Genomic DNA, 18124 nt, shown 5'->3' with positions numbered 1-18124 from the left:
TGTGCATTTTTAAGTCTCCCAGAGCGTCCGTAATTTAAATTTAAAAAAAGAAATGTGTCAGGCCTCAAGGTCACGGTGTCCTTGTGGTCCCGCCGAGGTCTGGACTTTCTGGTCTTCGGCGGCGCATCCGCATTCCCCGCGCCTTTCTGGGCCTGCTCGGCCGCCGTCGCCGGGGCGCGCGCGCGGCCCGCGCCCCGTGCGTCGGCGCGCTGACGTCACGGTGGGCGTGGCGCGTTGTCCGGGAGACGGTTGCCGTGGCAGCGCGCGGCGGCGTCAGGAAGCCGGGAGGGAGAACGCCGACCTCGGGCCCCGCCCCCCAAGCCGCATCCCGCCAGAAAGAAAAACAACAACAACAATAATCATAATAAAATAGTAAACATAAAAAGCCAGACGTGGAGACACCGCTGTAAGTCCCGGAGAGGGTGGAAGGGGATGGGGTGGGGGAGGGGGACCAGAGAGGGCTGCCCCCTCCCCCCCACACCCTCACCCCGGCTTCCTTTGCCCGCTGCAAGACAGAAGTGAGGCCTGAGGGATGGACACACAGCCTGCCCGAAGTTGCTGTCGGCGGTAGGACTCGAACTCCCGTCCACTCCAGCTGTGACAGTGGAGAGGGGGTGGGCAGAGCCCCCACCCCCACAGGAGGGCTACCCCATGAGGGCCTCTCACCTGATGAGCCACACCCCCACCCATCCCCATCCCCACACGATCCTGTAGACCTTGTACAGCAGGGTAGAAATGAGGTGTGTTGGTATCTTGCTGGGGGGGGGGGCGGTCTGCTGTTATTGGGAATTGTCCCCCACCCAACCCCCTGGCTCACACCTGTCAGCCTAGCTACTCAGGGAGTGGTGCTGTGTGTGGCTCAGAGCGGTAGAGCGCTAGCTCTGAGCCAAAGGATGCTCAGGGACATTGCCCAGGCCCTGAGTTCAAGCCCCATGAACCACAAAAAGAAAAAGGAAAAAAAAAAACATAATTTTTGTGTGTGTGTGTGTGTGCACATGTACTCGCATCAGGTTGGGGGCTTGAACTCAGGACCTGAGCGGTGATGTCTCTGAGATTCTGTGTCCAAGGCTGGTGCTCTACCACTTGAGCCTCCGCTCCACTTCTGACCTTTCTTGATGGTGTATTAGAAATAAGAGTCTCACAGACTTCCCCATTTGCCTGGCTTTTCAGACTAGCTTCTCCACTTAGCAAACGAATATTAAGTTTCTTTGATGATTTTATTCCTTTGGGGGGGGACGTACACCTCCTCTGAGACTTGAACTCAGGGCCTCACAATCTTCCGTGGCTTTTTTTTGGTCAGTCATGGGGCTTGAATTCTGAACCTGGGCACTGTACCTGAGCTCTTCAGCTCAAAGCTGACACTCTACCACTTGAACCACAGCACCACTTCCAGTTTTTCGGGTGATTCCTTGGAGATAAGTCTCATGGAATTTCCTGCCTGGGCTGGCTTTGAACCATGATCCTCAGATTTCAGCTTCCTGAGTAGCTAGGCATGAGCCACTGGCGTCCAGCTCTTCCTTGGCACTCTAGTATGTGAGGCACACCTCCATATCGAGCTCTTTGCTGATAAGTAGAATTCAGGGTCTCTTGGACTTTCTTTCCCAAGCTGGCCTCGAAACTCCATCCTCAGATCTCAGCCTCAAGTAGCTAGCATTTTGGGCATGGTCCACCAGCACCCAGCTGCTTTGGCTTTTAGAGCATTTGAGTTGGGGTGCACCCCCTCCCGACACACACACATACCCCAGCATCTGCAAGAAACCCCAGGCAGATTGGATTTTTGTGCTAAGGCACTTGGTGTGGAGTTTTGCCACAGACTTATCTTTTGACTCTTAAGGGCAAAATGGCCACAGAGGAAAGCTCCCAGGATACTTTGCGACTGCAGTTCAAGGCAATGCAGGAGCTACAGCATCGGAGGTTACAGAAGCAGATGGAGAAAAAGAAGGAAAAGGAACTGAGCCTCCAAAGCCCGGCAGAGGACCCAAAGGAGATCCTGGAGATTCCTGATGGCCTCAGCTTTCTCCACACAGATGAGCAGAATCTCAAGAGCATCTTTGAACAGAGGTAAAACACAAACCTGACCGGGGCTGAGAAGGTGGCATGCGTGAAGCCCCAGGGTTCGAAATCAGCTAATAATCCGTGTTGCTGGGATCATCTTTCTCCTTTGACTGATGGGAAGGAAATATGCTTATTTCTGCTCTTGACTTTGTTCCTTTGGTTTGTTTTTAATTTTTAAATTTTTCATTCTTAGATTTCCACAGGTGTTTTCAACCAACCTTTTCTTGGTTGTTGCGATCTCTCCCTAGTGGCCAGCCTGAGCATCGCAAGCCTAGGCGTGGTGGCCACACACACACACACACACACACACACACACACACACCCTATCCATTGATGCCTGGGGCTTCTCTTTGCCCAGAGTGCTAGAAGATGAGATCCAACAACTTCGGGAAGAGCTCAGGGAAGCGGTGGACGAGAATGGACGGCTGTACAAGCTGCTGAAGGAGAGAGACTTTGAAATCCAGCACCTCAAAAAGAAAATGGAAGAGGACAGGTTGGCCTTCACAGGTAGCTCTGTGTGCCATGATGTTACCACCCTGTCCCCTGGCCCAGGCTGGGGTTTGTGGTTATGGGTTTGACTTTTTGTGAGCAGGAGCCTGGGCTTGATCCCAGTTGTGTTCAGTAATGTGTACAGACATGGAATGTTTCCCAGCGGGCCATAAAGAAAGAAAGGAGTGGGGAAAGATGTCTAAAAGCGTGACCCACCCCATGCCATGGTCTCTCCGTGCCTTGGAGAGTATGCACTTAGTGCAGAAGTCAAAAGGAGTAGGAAGAGCTGGGGGTGTGGCCTAGCGGTAGAGCGCTCACCTAGCATGCACATGGCCCTGGGTTCGATTCCTCCGGACCACATACACAGAAAAGCCGGAAAAAGTGGTCCTGTAGCTCAAGTGGTAGAGTGCTCAAGGAGGCTGAGATCTGGGGATCATGATTTCAAGCCAAGCAGGAAAGCAAGCCTCTTACCATCAATGAGATGGTGAGCCATGGGTAGGCTTGAACAAAGAAAGCTAAGAGACTACCCGAGGCCCTGAGCTCAGCATACACACACACACACACACACACACACACACACACACACTGAATTTCTCAAACTGAGAGGCGCCAGCATTTAGTAGAAACTGAGTTAAATAGTGGCTCAGTGAGCGCATGCGTTTACATTGGGTTCTCTTTTGTCTCACCCCAAAAGAGGGAAAGAAAAAAAACATCTGGAATAAACAAGCATAGCAACTTAGCCTCAAACATCCGGGGCTTAGCCAGGGTGAACCAGTTCCTGTACCAATGCTTCCTGTGACATGCCAGCTGGCCTGGAACCGTTCGGAGGTGGCATGGTGGAAAAACTCGAACCCACTTTCAACCAGCATCAACCAAGGCTAGCTCCTGGGCAAAGCTCAGGCCTAGAAAGTGGCAAGCAGGCCTAGAAAGTTCCAAGGAGGCCACCCTGCCTGTGGAAAGCTCCCTCTGTCTCCCACAGGACTCCCCACTCAGCTCCCTGAGGGTGTCATTTATCCTAGAACACTCCGGAGCTCTGGAGTGGCAGCATTTCCACTCATGCACACTGGTCCACAGTGTGGGGGAAGACTCAGTCCTGAGCCTCTGCACCTTCCAAACCTCGCTCGTGCGCTGGGCTCTGGGGGCTCACAGCCATCATTCTACCTATTTAGGAGGTTGAGATCTGAGGATCACAGTTCAAAGCCAACCCAGGCAGGAAAAGTCCATGAGACGCCAATCTACAGTGAACCAGGAGAAAACCAGAAGTGGAGCTGTGACTCAAAGTGGTAGAGTGCCAGCTTTGGGCACAAAGAGGCTCTGGGACAGAGCCCAGGCCCTAAGTTCAAGCCCCAGGATGAGATAATAATAATAATAATAATAATAATAATAATAATAATAATAATAATAATAATACAATGTAAACCCTTAGGCCTGAAGTTGACGAGCAGGCTGGATTTCCTGTTAACCTCATGGCCCCTCTGATGTTAGGGACTGCCGGTGTGGCTGGAGATATGGTTGCTACCAAAATCGTTGAGCTGTCCAAAAAGAACCGGGTACTGATGGCAGAGTCTGAGAAAGCCAAGACAAGAGTGAAGCAGCTGGCTGGTCGCATCCAGGAGCTGGAGCGGGAGGTGAGGGCCAGCTGGCCCTTTCTGAGAGGACTTGGGAGGAGTTCAAAGCCAACCTTTGCAGGAAAGTCCACGTAACTCTCATCTCCAGTGAACCAGCAAAAGGCCATTTAGTGGAAGTGTGGTTCAAGCAAAACTAGGAGGCCCCGAGTTCATTCCCAGGGACACAAAAAAGAGGCAGGGGGGAGGGGAGGAAAGGGGGAGGGAAAGAAGGAAGGGAGGGAGGAGAAGGGAACATAATTCCTGTATTCTGCACTTCCTGGGCTGAATTCTGGGAAGACGAGGAGACAGAGTATGGCTACGTGCATGCTTCTTTATCAAGCTATTAGTGAATCTCATGGCTTCATCTTACCATGAGACTGGGGAGTTGAGGCAGACAATCAATGAAAGCCCCTCTGCAGCCCCAGTGTGATTTGTAAAAAGGAAATTCTTCCATTAACCATCCCAAAGCAAGCGAAAAAGTCCAAAGCCCCAGACAAGCCAACCCCACACCCAGCCTCTAGACCCCAGCACCTGGGGAGGGGAAAGCCTGGATCCTTGCCAAACACCATTAAATATTAAAGGCCGGGTTTGCTCTTTCAGCTGCACTTGGCCCAAGCCAGGCTGTCAGCCAAGAAGGCCAGCGACGAAGCCAAGCCGCTGAAGGCCCAGACTGGAGACAGAATCTTGGTAAGAGTTCTCTTTTGTTCCAGAGCATCTGAAAGAGAGAGCACCTGGGCTCCCGCCCTCTCCAATCCCTCCATGTGCCAGCTAGAGCCCCTTCGGGGTCTACTGTACCCCTCTGATGAGCCAGAGGCTAAATGTCTGTCACTTTGGAATAGCAGGAAGCCATGCTCTTGCCTGAACGCCGTCCTTTAGCTTTTTCACTTAAGGCTCTACCACTTGAGCCACTTCTGGCTCTTTTTTTTTTTTTGCTGGTTCATTGGAGATCAGAGTCTCAAAGTCCCTCCTGCCTAGGCTGGTTTTGAGCCATGGACCTTCAGATCTCAGCCTCCTGAGTAGCTGGGGTGACAGACGTGAGCCACTGCTCCCAGCCGCATCTGCTTTCTTTGATCATTGGTTTTAAGCTGTCCGGAGCCTGAGAGGTTCCTGGAACTTTGTAGACCCAAGCTATTTGGCTCTGTCTTGCTGTGTGTGTCATGCTGGCAGACACAGATTTTTCCTCATGCCCACTGAAGAAAGAAAGATGTGGGCTGGGTATGTGGCCTAGTGGTAGAGTGCTTACCTAGCATGCATGAAGACCCGGGTTCAATTCCTTGATAGAAAAAGCCAGAAGTGGTGCTGTGGCTCAAGTGGTAGAGCTCTAGCCTTGAGAAAGTCCAACGACAGTGCTCAGGCCCTGAGTTCAAGCCCCAGGACTGGCAAAAAAAAAAAAAAGCTGAGAAGGTCACTCAACTCAGCCAGGTACCAGTGGCTCAAACCTGTCATCCTAGCTCCTCGGGAGGCTGAGACCTGAGGATCACAGTTCAAAGCCAGCCTGGGCACGAAAGTCACTGAAATACTTTCCTGAGCCACTAGGAAAACCAGAACTGGATCTGTAGTTCAAGGAAATGGGTCTGGGATTCAAGTGGTAAAGCGCAAGCCAGGCCTGAATGAAAATAAATCTCAGGGACAGCACGCTCGGGCCTTGAGTTCAAGCCTTGGAACCAGCCTGGATTCATTCGTGCTGGTTAGGGGTGGGGGTGAGGCGGATGGGGTTGGGGACAGGCAGGACACTTTGGTGATCATGACTGTCAGAAACCACGGGTGACCACACTTCCTTCCTGTCCACGCCCCTCCCCCACCCCCAGCTGGAGACGCCAGAAGTGAAGGCCCTGCAGGACAGACTGGCTGCCACCAACCTGAAGATGAGCGACCTGCGGAACCAGATCCAGACCGTGAAGCAGGAGCTGCGAATAGCCCAGAAGGTTCTTTTCCAAGGCAGGGTTTGGGATCTCTTGTCTGGCTACCACCAACCACCCCCCACCCCCACATACACACACTCCCACCCCCGCCTGATTTCCCCCACAACCCACATGAACTCAGCTGGTTTAAAAAAAAAAAAGCCTTCTGAGCCAGGTGACAGTGGCTCACGCCTGTCATCCTAACTACTCAGGAGGCTGAGAGCCTCACAGTTCAAAGCCAGCCTGGGCAGGAAAGGCTCTGAGACCCTTCATCTCCAGTGAACCACCAGAAAACAGGAAATGGCACTGTGGCTCAAGTGGTGGAACGCCAGAGTTCAGGGACAGTGCCAAGGCCATGAGGTCAAGCCCCACGACCTGCGTGTGCGCACACACACACACACACAAAACCAAAAAGAAACAAAGACTTCTTCCAAAGAAAAATGCTCAGACTTGGGGCACAGGCGGGACTCGGCCCAGCTGCGTGGTTGTTTATTTGTGTGGACCCAGAGAATTCTTTGGCATTTGTCTCCTCTGCTGGAACCACTCAGTCGTAACCTAGATTTCCCCAACAATGTTCTTTTATGGAAACAAGGGCCAGAGGCGTGGTATGCCAAACGGGGATTCAAAGCCAGGCTTCCAAGGGGCCAAAAGTCACAAATCCTGTTTTGGTTGGTCGTGGGGCTTGAACTCAGGGCCTTAAATCACAGTACCCACACCGAAAAGAGAGAGAGAAAGGAAAGGAGGGAGGGAGGGAGGGTGCGCCATGTGCATTGGTGACCACACCTGAGAAAGAACTGGGGGTTGATGGTGTGATGTTTTCCTAAGGGAGAGCTGGCCTGGGAGTGTGACAGCCCTGGGAGTGTGTGCTCTGCAACCAGACAGTGATGGGGTGAAGGGGGGCCCTTCCGGGAGCCCCACACCCAGCATAGACTCGTGGACGGGTCCCCTCTCTGCCTCCGTCTCTCCTTTCTGTGTCTGTTGGCCTCTCTTTCCCCTGTATCTTTCCTCTCCATCTGTCTGTCTGTCTCTCCTCTCTACCTGTGTCTCAGCCTCTGTCTCTCTGCCTCTCTGTCTTTTTCTCCTCCCTGTCTGTCTTTCCTCTCTGTCTCTGTCTATCTCTCCTTTCTCTCTGACCATCTTTCCTCTGTCTTTCTCCCTCTCCCTCTCTCCTGTCTCTGTCTGTGACTCTCTGCTTTGTCTTCCCTGTTTGTCGTCTGTGTCTGTCCCTCCGTCTTTCTCTTCTCTGTGTCTGTCTGCCCCTCTGTCCTCTGCCTCTGTCTGCTTTGGTCTTTGTCACTGTCTCCTCTCTGTCTCTATTTGTCTGCCTCCTGTTCATCTGTTGTTCTATCTCTGTCTGTTGCACTTCTCTAGCTCTGTCTCTCTCTCTCTGTTTCTCTTTGTGTCTCTGTCTCTGTCTCTCCATGTCTCTCGCTCTCTCTCCATGTCTGTCTGCTTCTCTCTGTCTGTCTGTCTGTTTCTCGCTCCATCTTACTCTCTCAGCCACACGAAGCCCCCTGCCTCCTCACAGGTTTTGGCCAGCGAAGTTGGAGAGGACATCAACATCCAGCAGTTGCTGTCGTCACCGGGGGCCTGGAGAGGAAGAGCTCAACAGATCCTCGTTCTGCAGAGCAAGGTGCAGGGCTCCCCCCTCCCCCCAAGGCCTTTTATTTGGTGGGGGGGAAGCATGCAGGCCATCCAGCGGGGTGGCAGTTCCACACCTCCTTCCCTCCCCCCTCCCCTCTGCTGTCTTCATTTGTTAACTTAAGGAACACTTACCCAGGCACTGGCAATGAATGTCCCCCACTCCAAGTTTATGTACATTTGTGTGACTCATCATTAGATTTTGCTCCCCAACCCTTCCCTGCCCCCCCCCCAAAGTTGGTCCAGGGCTTGGGCTCTTTTGCAAGTTTTCATGACTCAATAAAACCCATCCTCTCCTCCCCCCCTCCCTAAGGGAGGCTTACATTTGAGTGTGGCCTTTGTCTCTGCCCTACGAGCTTAGTCCCTCTGTGCCTCAGTTTCCTCATCTGTAAAGTGCAATTAGTACTGTCCTCCTTGTAAGCTGATTGTGAATTAAATTTTTCAAAAGAAGGGAGGGGGGAGTTTGGCCTAGTGCTAGAGGGCTTACCTAGCATGCACAAAGACCCAGGTTCGATTCCTCAGTACCACAGACATAGAAAAAGGCAGAAGTGGTGCTGTGGCTCGAGTGGTAGAGCTCTCACCTTGGGAAAGTCCAAGGACAGTGCTCAGACCCTGAGTTCAAGCCCCAGAACCAAGCCAAAAAAAAAAACAGAAAAACTTCTTGTGAAGTGCACCCCACAAGCGTGCCTGCTCATAATTAACACTGCCCCACGCACAGACCCCACACACAAATTAGGTATTATCGTGGTTGTAAAATTGTACATGGAATGATTTAAAGCTTTCAGGTCCTGCGTTCAAGTCCTGTTCTTAAGCCTTAAAAAAAAAAAAGGTAAAGAAGTTGCACTGCACGTGGTTTTTTTTTGTTGTTGTTTTTTTTTGGTGGTTGTGGGGCTTGAACTCAGGGCCTGAACGCTGTCCCAGGCTGAGCCTCTCAGTACTCAAGTCTAGCACTCTTCACTTGATCCACACCCAGCACCATTTCCAGTTTTCTGATGGTTCATTGAAGATCAGAGTGTCACAGACTTTCCTGCCCAGGCTGGCTTTGAACCGTGTTCCTCAGATCTCAGCCTCCTGAGTAGCTAGGATGATAGGCCAGAGACCCCAGACTCACACTACACTTTTTCAGGCTTACGTGGAAGTACCAGGCCTCTCCACACGGGGGCGCTGGTTTGTGGTTGTGCTCTCCTTTCTGCCTTTTCCCTTTTTCCTGAAAACAAACAAACAAACAAACAAACAAACCTTAACCATTGAGCCCCTCGCAATGGCAGCTCACTACTCAGGCTGAGATGTGGGAGATCATGGTTCAAAGCCAGCTCAGGCAGTTCATGAGACTTTTTTTGTGTGTATACCACTCCTAGGATTTGCACTCAGGGCCTAAGCTGCTTCCCCCCCACCCCTGCTCAAGGCTAGCACTCCACTACTTGAGCCATGGCTTTTTCTGTGTATGTGGTACCGAGGAATCGAACCCAGGGCTTCACGCATGCTAGGCGAGCACTCTACCACTAGGCCACACTCCCAGAAGACCAGGGAGTTTTGGCCACCACCCCTTAGGTCCGAGAGCTGGAGAAGCAGCTGGAACAGGCGCGGAACAGGTCTGCAGAAGCAGTGAGCGAAGAGCCATCCGTCTACCTAGACCCCAAAAAGCTGTCGGCACAGGAGAGAAACCTGCTGCGAATCCGCAGCCTGGAAAAGGAGAAGCAGGAGAACTGGGAGGTGAGGCAGGCCTGGGGGAGGGAGGGTGAGGAGAGGGGAACCCCTTAGATTGGGAGAGATCAGGACCCTATACATACACTTACGAGGGCCCAGAGGGCAGCTGAGGATCCCCAAACCCTCAGTGACCCCCCTTTTAGACAGGAGACACCAGCAATCCATCTCTTCTCTGTAGATCACTTATTTCTTGTCACCCCACCTTGAGCTGCAGGAGTGAGGTCTCCCCTGAGCCCCTTCAATTAGCTTTTGGGGGCCCCTGTCCACGCTGTTTTGGAGGTGGGAGATGCTATGCTGTAACCTGAAACACTTTTTAGAAAATGATTTCTTTTTTTTTTTTTTTTTTGCCAGTCCTGGGCTTGAGCTCAGGACCTGAGCACTGTCCTTGGACTTTCTCAAAGCTAGAGCTCTACCACTTGAGCCTCAGCACCATTTCCGGCTTTTTTCTATGTATGTGGTACCAAGGAATCGAACCCGGGTCTTCGTGCATGCTAGGCAAGCACTTTAACCACTAGGCCAAACTCCCGGCCAGAAAATGATTTCTTTTACCAGGCGCCCAGTGGCTCACACCTGTCATCTCAGCTACTGAGGAGGCTGAGATCTGGAGGATCGCAGTTCAAGGCCAGCCCCAGCAGACAAGTCCATGAGACAGACTCTCATCTCCAGGAAACTACTCAGAAAAAAAGCCAGAAGTGGTGCTGTGGCTCATGTGGTAGAGCTCTAGCCTGGAGTACAGAAAGGCTCAGGGACCGTGCCAGGCCCCGAGTTCAAGCCCCAGAAGTTACAAGTCCACCAATCCCATCATGAGTCCCTTTCTTTTTGAACCATGTGCCCCCGTCCCTAGCTCTCTCCCAGTTTTTCCCTCCCTCCCTTACCCACAAGTTGTATTCAGTGTCTGGTGAGGACAGTGGCTTCCTCTGTCCCTCCAATTCTGTGCCCCCTCTTTCACACCCAGTGACAAACAAGACAGAAAAGAAACATAAACAGGAATGAAGGGGACAAAAATCTCATTTCCTGGGGTTTATTTATTTAGATAGATTTGTCGTGTGCTGGTACATTTTAGATCTGGCTTCAGCATCAAAACTCTGTGTGTGTGTGTGTGTGTGTGTGTGTGTGTGTGTGTGTGTGTGTGTGCATGTGCCAGGTCCTGGGGCTTGAACTCAGGCCCCTGTGAGCACAAGGCTGCCACTGTACCACTTGAGCCACAGCTCCACTGCCCATTTTCTGGTGGTTCCTTGGAGATCAGAGTCTCACTGACTTTCCTGCCCAGGCTGGCTTTGAACCTGCGATCCTCTCGATCTCAGCCTCCTGAGTGGCCTTAGGCGTTGAATTCATTCTTTCCCTGTCAACATCACACAGAAGCTTGCTGGGGAACGGGATGCCCTCCAAACCGAGCTTGAAGAACTGAAGAAGAAGCTGGAGGCCATGAAATCTCGTAACAAGGTGCTGTCCAACGAAGTAAAGACCCTCAAGAGCCAGATGGGCACGCTGGTGCAGAAGGGCAGACATGATGACGAGCTCATCGACGCACTCATGGTACAGCAGCCATTCCCGCCAGGCCACCAGCTTGGATTGCAAGCATAACAGCAATGTGTGTGTGCGCGTGCACACGTGTGTATGCGTGTGTCCTACCTGGGACTTGAACTCAGAGCCTGGGCGCTGTCTCTGCGCTTCTTTGGCCCAATACTTACGCTCTACCACTTCAACCACAGCTCTCCACTTCTAGTTTTTTCTGGGTATGTGGTGTGCTGAGGAATCGAACCCAGGGCTTCATGCCTGCTAGGCAAGCACTCTACCATTAAGCCACACCCACAGCCCCCGAATTCTTTTTGTTATTCAGATCCCTGCCCTACCTGCTGATGGGAGGAGGGGAGGTTCTGTAGATAATCCTGTCCCGGAGAGGGAGGTTGAGGGCAGGAGAGGGAGACCTCCCTGCCTCTGCTGTCCTCCTCTGTCCAGCCCGACTTGACCCCTGCCTGCCATTCTTGCTGAGTCTTCCCACCCAGGAGCAGTTGAAGCAGTTACAAGAGGTCCTGGGAAGCCTGAGCCTCCAGGAGGAGAAACTGCGCATGTCCCAGCGTCACCAGGACCAGAAGGCCCACAGCAAGGCCCAGCGCAGCAGCAGTCTGGTGGCCCAGCTCCGAGCCATGGTGGCCGAGCGGGAGGAGAAAGTGCGACAGCTCGAACTAGAGATCGGGCAGCTCAGCAAGCAGGTAAAGAGATCTCAGCACCAGGACGCCAGGCACGAGTCACCCCCGGGCCCCACACAGGGTTTTGAACTCCCTTTGGGAGCTTCCTGGGCCCAGTCTCAAATCCTCACACCTCAGAGCTCTGACACCATTTTGTTTTCTTTTTGCCAGTCCTGGGGTTTGAACTCAGGGCCTGAGCACTGTCCTTGGGCTTTCTCAAAGTTAGAGCTCCATCCCTTGAGCCACAGCACCACTGCCAGCTTTTTCTAGGTATGTGGTACAGAGGACTCGAACCCGGGTCTTCGTGCATGCCAGGGAAGCGCTCTACCACTAGGCCAAACTCGGGCCCCTCTGACACCATTTTTCGGAAGGTCTTCAATCTGACAAATAACTAAAAGAACAGCTTGCTGGGCACCCGTGGCTCACGCCTGGCATCCCAGGAGGCCAAGATCTGAGGATCACGGTTCACAGCCGGCCTGGGCAGGGAAGCCAGTGAGGCTCTCATCTCCAGTGAGCCAACAAATGAGCCGGAAGCGGTGCCGTGGCTCAAGTGGTAGAGCCCCAGCCTTGAGCCAAAGAAGCTCAGGGACAGCGCCCAGCCCTGAGTTCAAGCCCCAGGACTGGCAAAAACAAACAAAAAGACACCAGGAGAAACTGAGGAAAAGCCTCTTAGCTATTGGTGGTTGAGTATAACCCCTCTCCCTGCACCAAACTCAGCCTTTTGAGTCGCCAAAGTCTCGCCATGTCAGACGTTCTTACCCTCATTTTCCCAGAAGGGGGGGTACATGCTCCATGGAGTTATCTCTGCCTTCCTGGGAGTCCCCAGGAAGAGAAGGGGGTGCCATCTTCACCAGATTTGCTGTCTCTTCCTGTCTCTCCCTTCCCCCAACTCCCTTCCTGAAAGTGAGGCATTTATCCAGTGTCACCGGTGCCCAGATGATGCCTCCCGCCCAGGCCAGCCTGATTTTTTTTTTTTTTGTCCTGAAAACAAATCCCCTTTATATCCCCTGAAAGGCGGAAATCCATCCAAGTTCCCCCCACACCCCCTCTTCATCCGGGCCTGAAAAGACCATCTATCTCCCTGTAGTATCTGCAGAATAAAGGAATGGGCGACGGATCCGGTGGGCCCGAGGTGAGCGCTGCCCGCACCAGGGCCTCGGAGGACCGGAGCGTCGCCAAGTCCCCAGCCTCCTCGGGCGATCACGCCAGCGGGCTGGGATCTTCCCGGTAAGAGGATGGAGGGGTGGATGGGATTTGGGGAGGGGGCGTCAATGACAAATGATTCCAAACAAAGGTGATGTGATTTCCTCCGGCCCCTGATAATGTGGTCGTTTCTTCTAATGCAAGGACCTCAGGCTACAAGGAGCTAGTGAGGCAAGCAACTGAGAACAGAAAGGCCTGGCTGCTCCCCTATTTATACCTAACCCAGCAGGCCCCGCCCCTCTGCTCTGATTGGCTGAGCTCTGGTTCGCAGTCTGCTTGCAATTGGCTGGAGTGAATAGGAGCATTTGCATAGGTGATCCCTCCTGCAGCAGGCCCCGCCCCTCTGCTCTGATTGGCTGAGCTCTGGTTCGCAGTCTGCTTGCAATTGGCTGGAGTGAATAGGAGCATTTGCATAGGTGATCCCTCCTGCAGCAGGCCCCGCCCCTCTGCTCCAGTTGGCTGAGCTCAGGTTCACAGTCTGCTGGCAGAATTGGCTGGTTTGAATAGGGGCAACTGTATTTCCATCAGGTGGTCTGGAAATAAGATGAACGGTTCACGTGTCATGCCACCATCAACTATTTCCTGTACAGACTGGTGGCCTGTTGTAATTCCATCTGGGAAACAAACCGGTGTGTGTGACAAAACCTTGCATTTTATAAATCCTTTCTTATCCCAAGCCAGCTCCTCTTTTTCCTTAACGGGAGAGCCAGGCCACCCGGCCAAAGCGGGCACACGGAAGCATTTTCTCACACGGTGCTTGGTGAGCAGTCACTTGTGTGGCAACCTCTCTGGGCTAGCCTCCGACCCTCAGAGAGACCCAGTGTTAGACTGCCCAGAGGTCGCCCTGGCACCCTGGCTCCGTGCCTTTTCAAACAACACAGAGTCAGCTAGCCCAGTGCTGGTGGTAAACTCATGCCTGGGATCCTGGGATCCTAGAAAACTGAGGCCCGAGGATTCGGGGTTCACAGCCAACAGAGGCAGGAAAAGTCAGGCAGAGTCTTTATCTCCAACAACCGCCCTCCCCGTGGCAAAAAAAAAAAAAAAGCCAAAAGTGGAGCTGTGGCTCAAGTAGTAGAGCACCAGCTTTCTTAAGAAAAGAATTGACTAAACACGCCGGGCCACCCAGCACCCCCCACCCCCATTCTGATGGACTCCCTGTCTCGTGACTCTGCCCAGCTCCGTGTCCAGCCTGGGCCACACGCTGGTGGAATCTGCCCTCACCAGGCCTTCCCTGCCCAGCCCTCATGGGACTTCACCCAGGTAGGCACCCCCCCTCCCTGGTCCACTGCCCCCCTTAACCATCCTCTCCACTAAAAAGGGCAAAGACCATCCGCTCCCTGGGGCTCATGCCTGTCCCCTAGCTCCTCAGGGGGCTGAGATCTGAGGATCCTGGTTCAAAGCCAACCCTAGGCAGGAAAGCCAAGTCCTGAGTTCAGATCCCAGGAGCAGCAGGGGGAGGGGTGGGAATGGCAAAGGTAAGGGACCAGGCTGTTACCAGAGAGGCAGCATGCGAACTTCCAGACTCTCCTGGCTTCCAGCACCTTCCCTGACCTAGAGAGGTAATGTTGGGGTGGGGGGGTGCTTTGACCTCATCCAGCTCCCCATTCTCAAACACTGATACCCCCTCAGCTCCCAAGCCCCTTTTGTTAGAGAATGAAGCCTCAGGGCTTCAATGGGTCCTGTGTTCTCAGTGCCAAACCGGTGACAAAGGGTGCCATTGTCCCGCCTGCTTCTGAGCCCCATCTTCTGTCACTGGAAGTCAGCTCCGGTCCAGGCATGCCTCTGAGCATGCCCCGTCCCACTTCCTTACCCCTCTTTTTTAATTTTGTGAGGGTCCCGGGGCTTGAACTCACAGCCTGGGCGCTGTCCCTGAGCCTCTTCTGCTCAAGTCTAGCGCTCTAGCACTTTGAGCCCCAACTCTCACTTGGGCTTTTTGGTGATCGTAAGAAATAAAAGTATTCCCAAGGCTGGCTTTGAACTCTGGTCCTCAGATCTCAGCCTCCCGAGGAGCTAGGACGACAGGTGTGAGCCACCATGGCCCAGCTAAAGGGTTGGGTGGGGGGCAGGGACTGTTTTGATCTTGAGGCTTCAACACCCTCCTCCCTCTGACCCTGCCCTTACACCCAGGTTCTCAGACTCCCCCGAACACAAAGGCTGCCAGGCAGAAGTGGCAGAGATCAAGGCCCTGTGGCAGGCTACCGAAGTGGAGCGTGATCGGCTCCACGAGTTTGTCACTGTCCTGCAGAAACGGTAACCACAAAGGGACACCATGCGAGCTCTCTTCCGGGACCAGAAGGTGGGGCGGGGGGGCGGGGGGGGGGAGAGTGGGGAGGCACCTGGCCTGGGAGCTCAGAATGTCATCACTCTGTCTCCCAAGCCCCCCCCAATCTGTGTTTTGTCACCTGGGCCAGAGGTGACACTTGCAGGAGAGTCCCACGTTGGGAATCACAGTGTGCGATCCACACAGTAGTCATTCAAACCTTGGGACGAGCTCACGTCTGTCATCCTAGCTACTCAGGAGGCTGAGATCTGAGGATCGTGGTTCAAAGCCAGCCCGGTACTAAAGTCCATGAGACTCTTATCTCCAGTGAACCACTAGAAAACCAGAAGTGGAGCTGTGGCTCAAGGGGTAGGGCGGTAGCCTGGAGCTGAAGAGCTCAGGGACAGCGCCCAGGCCCTGAGTTCAAGTCCCCCAACCAAAAAAAAAAAAAAAAAAAACCCCAAAGAACAGAAACCAAAGCAAGAAACCTGCAGGACAGGAAGCAGATCCTCTGTGAGTCACGTGGGAAACGGCCTGCATCTCAAGGCCACAGGATGTTGACAGACATCCACCAAAATAAATCAGTGACCCTCCACCCTGAACAACAGAAAAATGTTCCTGATGGATCCGCAGGGCCTCCACCCAGTGGCACGGGGCCCTAAACGCCAAGGGGAGGGTGCCAGTCATGGGGGAGGGTCACTCGAGGTGGTCACAGAAGGCATCAGACAGCTCAAAGAGTGGAGAGAGCCGGCCAGGAGACCCGGGCTGAAACAGGAGGATTGCAGACCATGCCAGCACAGAGCTGGGTTGTGCCAACACCTCAAGTGGGTTCAGATTCTCTTCCTCTCCCCCCACCCATCACCACCTGGGAACTCAGGCTGGCTCATGTTACCAGGGCCTGTGTGGGGACTCAGGGCCTGAGCACTGTCCTTGGGCTTTCTCAAGGCTGGCGCTCTACCACTTGAGCCACGGCACCACTTTTGATTTTTTCTGTGTATGTGCTACCAAGGAATCGAACCCAGGGCTCCCTGCCTGCTCGTGGCTCTAAATCCCAGCTCCCGGGGAGGCTGAGAGTGGAGGATGATGATTTGAGGCTGGCCATGAAGAAAAAAAAAAAAAAGTGTACCCTAAAAGGGGAAGAGTTATTTTTTTTTCTCTTTTTTTTCACACTTGGGGCTCCAGCGTGACTGACACAAAGGAGAGCCTGCCCTCTCCCGAGGCGGGGCAGGTGGCACTGCCCACCCCGCCTGGCAGCCCCTCTGTACCACAGGGTGGAGGAGAGCAGTGACCGGCTCCTGGAGGCAGAGCAGAGGCTGCAGGAGGAGAGGCAGCGCAGCGCCGTGCTGGAGCAGAGGCTGGAGAGGAGCCGCCTGGAGGCCAGCCAGGCCCCCGCCTCCCACAAAGCCTCCAGGAACAGAGCAGGTAGCCAGCCAGGGCCCTGGGGAGGGGAGTTGGGGGAAGATGCCAGCCTTGGGGCTTGAACTCAGGGCCTGGGCGCTGTCCCTGAGCTGCTTTGTGCTCAGGGCTGGCACTCTACTTCTTGAGCCACAGCTCCACTTCTGGCCTTTTCTGTGTATGTGGTACCGTGGAATCGAACCCGGGTCTTCGTGCATGTTAGGCGAGCACTCTACCACTAGGTCACGCTCTCAGCCATGCGGTTTTCTGCTTTGTTTTTTGCTGGTTAATTGGACTTTGGGCTGGTTTTGAACCAGGAGCCTCAGATCTCACAATTCTGGGCTTTATCCTCTTTGCCCGTTAAGGGTCCCCGTCTCCAGTTACCCTTAGCTTGCTGGCCTGAACGGGGCGAGGGGTGGCGGGGTTGGATTGGAAAGCCAGGTAGGGCTAGAAGTGTAGAACAAGAGTCAGAGGACTCTCAGGAAGACACAGCCAGCCCTGCACCACTGGCCCGGACAAGTAAAATAATAAAGAGCAGGGAAGGAGAAAAAAAATGCAGAGAAAGCCCTGAGGGATAGGCGGGGGGAGGGGGAGAGGACCTTTACCTCACAACACAAAGTGGCTGCCACTGCCCCACAACCCAGCTGGCGGTGAGAGAAGAGACCTGTCCTCTACCGGCGTCACCACTGAGCTATCAGATGTGCCCGCAGATTCCCAGATCGAGGAGCTGACGGCCAGGTACCCCCCTCCCCCGTTTTCCTGAAAGGGCAGAAGGGCTCTGGTGGGCAGGAGGGGCCTCCCTGGGACCAATTTGGAGTCCCCTTTGTGCTGAAGGCTGGCCATCCAGGCGGAGGAGAAGGAGATGCTGAAGGCCGCCCTGGGCAGTGCCCTGCGGGGTAAGGAGGAGGACTTCCGGCGCTACCATGAGACGCTGGCCCAGGTGAAGGGCGTCTTCCTTCAGGCCCTGCGGCAGCAGAAGGCGGAGAGGAGCTAGGCCGGGCCCAGCACCTGCGGAGAGGACTGGCCACCAAGAGGGACAGGACGCAGGGCGTGGGCCCCGGCCAGGACCCTGGGCCGGGACCACAGGACTGGACCCCGGCCCAGCCCTCAGCCGGCTTGTAATAATAATGGTGATTTTCCTAACCACGCGGCCGCCTCCTCCCTGTGGTATTGGGGCAGGGGGTGGCCAGGCCTCGAGGCGAGGGCAAAGCCTGGAAAGGATCCCGAGTCTGAAAATAAAAAAGCTGGAAGCATGGCGCCGTGGCTCAAGTGGTAGAGCGCCAGCCTTGAGCTGAAGAGCACAGGGACAATGCCCAGGCCACGAGTTCAAAGCCCTGTGGACTGACCAAAAGAAAAAAGAAATACAGGGTGGGGGGCTCTGGGGGACCCCAGGTGAAGGTGGAGGCTGTGTGGGCACACAGCTGTGTGCGCCTGCAGCCAGGACTGCACCTCCCAAGTCTGGAGGGCTTCCTGGAGGAGGCATCCTGGCTGACTGGCATCAAGACCGGGAAAGCCCCGCCCCCGACTGCCCCCCCCAGAGCCCTCTTACTCTGAGAGATAGGGGTGCCCCCCTCCCCAGGGTGTGGCCAGCCCTCCCCCCTCCCTGCAGCTCCCTGCAGAGCCAGCAGCTCTGGGCTCTGCTCCATTCTGTCTTCACTCCCGGCTGGAGAAGGACAG

The 18124-nt window shown here is 54.2% G+C and overlaps 1 protein-coding gene across 2 annotated transcripts; it reads left to right on the top strand.

Annotated features, from left to right (window-relative positions):
* Positions 1-257: 257 nt before the first annotated feature.
* Positions 258-17926, top strand: Ccdc13 (coiled-coil domain containing 13). Of its 2 annotated transcripts, XM_090323356.1 has the most exons (17): positions 258-406; positions 1835-2061; positions 2414-2562; positions 4030-4172; positions 4752-4838; positions 5960-6076; positions 7581-7685; positions 9245-9406; positions 10760-10936; positions 11407-11613; positions 12677-12816; positions 13969-14052; positions 14920-15042; positions 16323-16474; positions 17092-17185; positions 17282-17518; positions 17556-17925. In XM_090323356.1, the coding sequence occupies exons 2-16, from the start codon at positions 1841-1843 to the stop codon at positions 17439-17441; spliced, it is 2121 nt and encodes a 706-aa protein (XP_090179482.1). In that variant the 5' UTR covers positions 258-406; positions 1835-1840; the 3' UTR covers positions 17442-17518; positions 17556-17925. The 2 variants fall into 2 exon arrangements, with proteins under 2 accessions (XP_090179482.1, XP_090179483.1); XM_090323357.1 differs by lacking the exon at positions 258-406 and having other exon boundaries at positions 1841-2061; positions 17556-17926.
* The last annotated feature ends 198 nt before the right edge of the window (positions 17927-18124 follow it).

The sequence above is a fragment of the Megascapheus bottae genome, chromosome 32 (assembly GCF_031878675.1).
Source record: "Megascapheus bottae isolate mThoBot1 chromosome 32, mThoBot2.hap1, whole genome shotgun sequence".
Taxonomy (NCBI): domain Eukaryota; kingdom Metazoa; phylum Chordata; class Mammalia; order Rodentia; family Geomyidae; genus Megascapheus; species Megascapheus bottae.
Note: the sequence above shows the minus strand (reverse complement) of the source record. Positions and strands in the feature narration are given on the sequence as shown.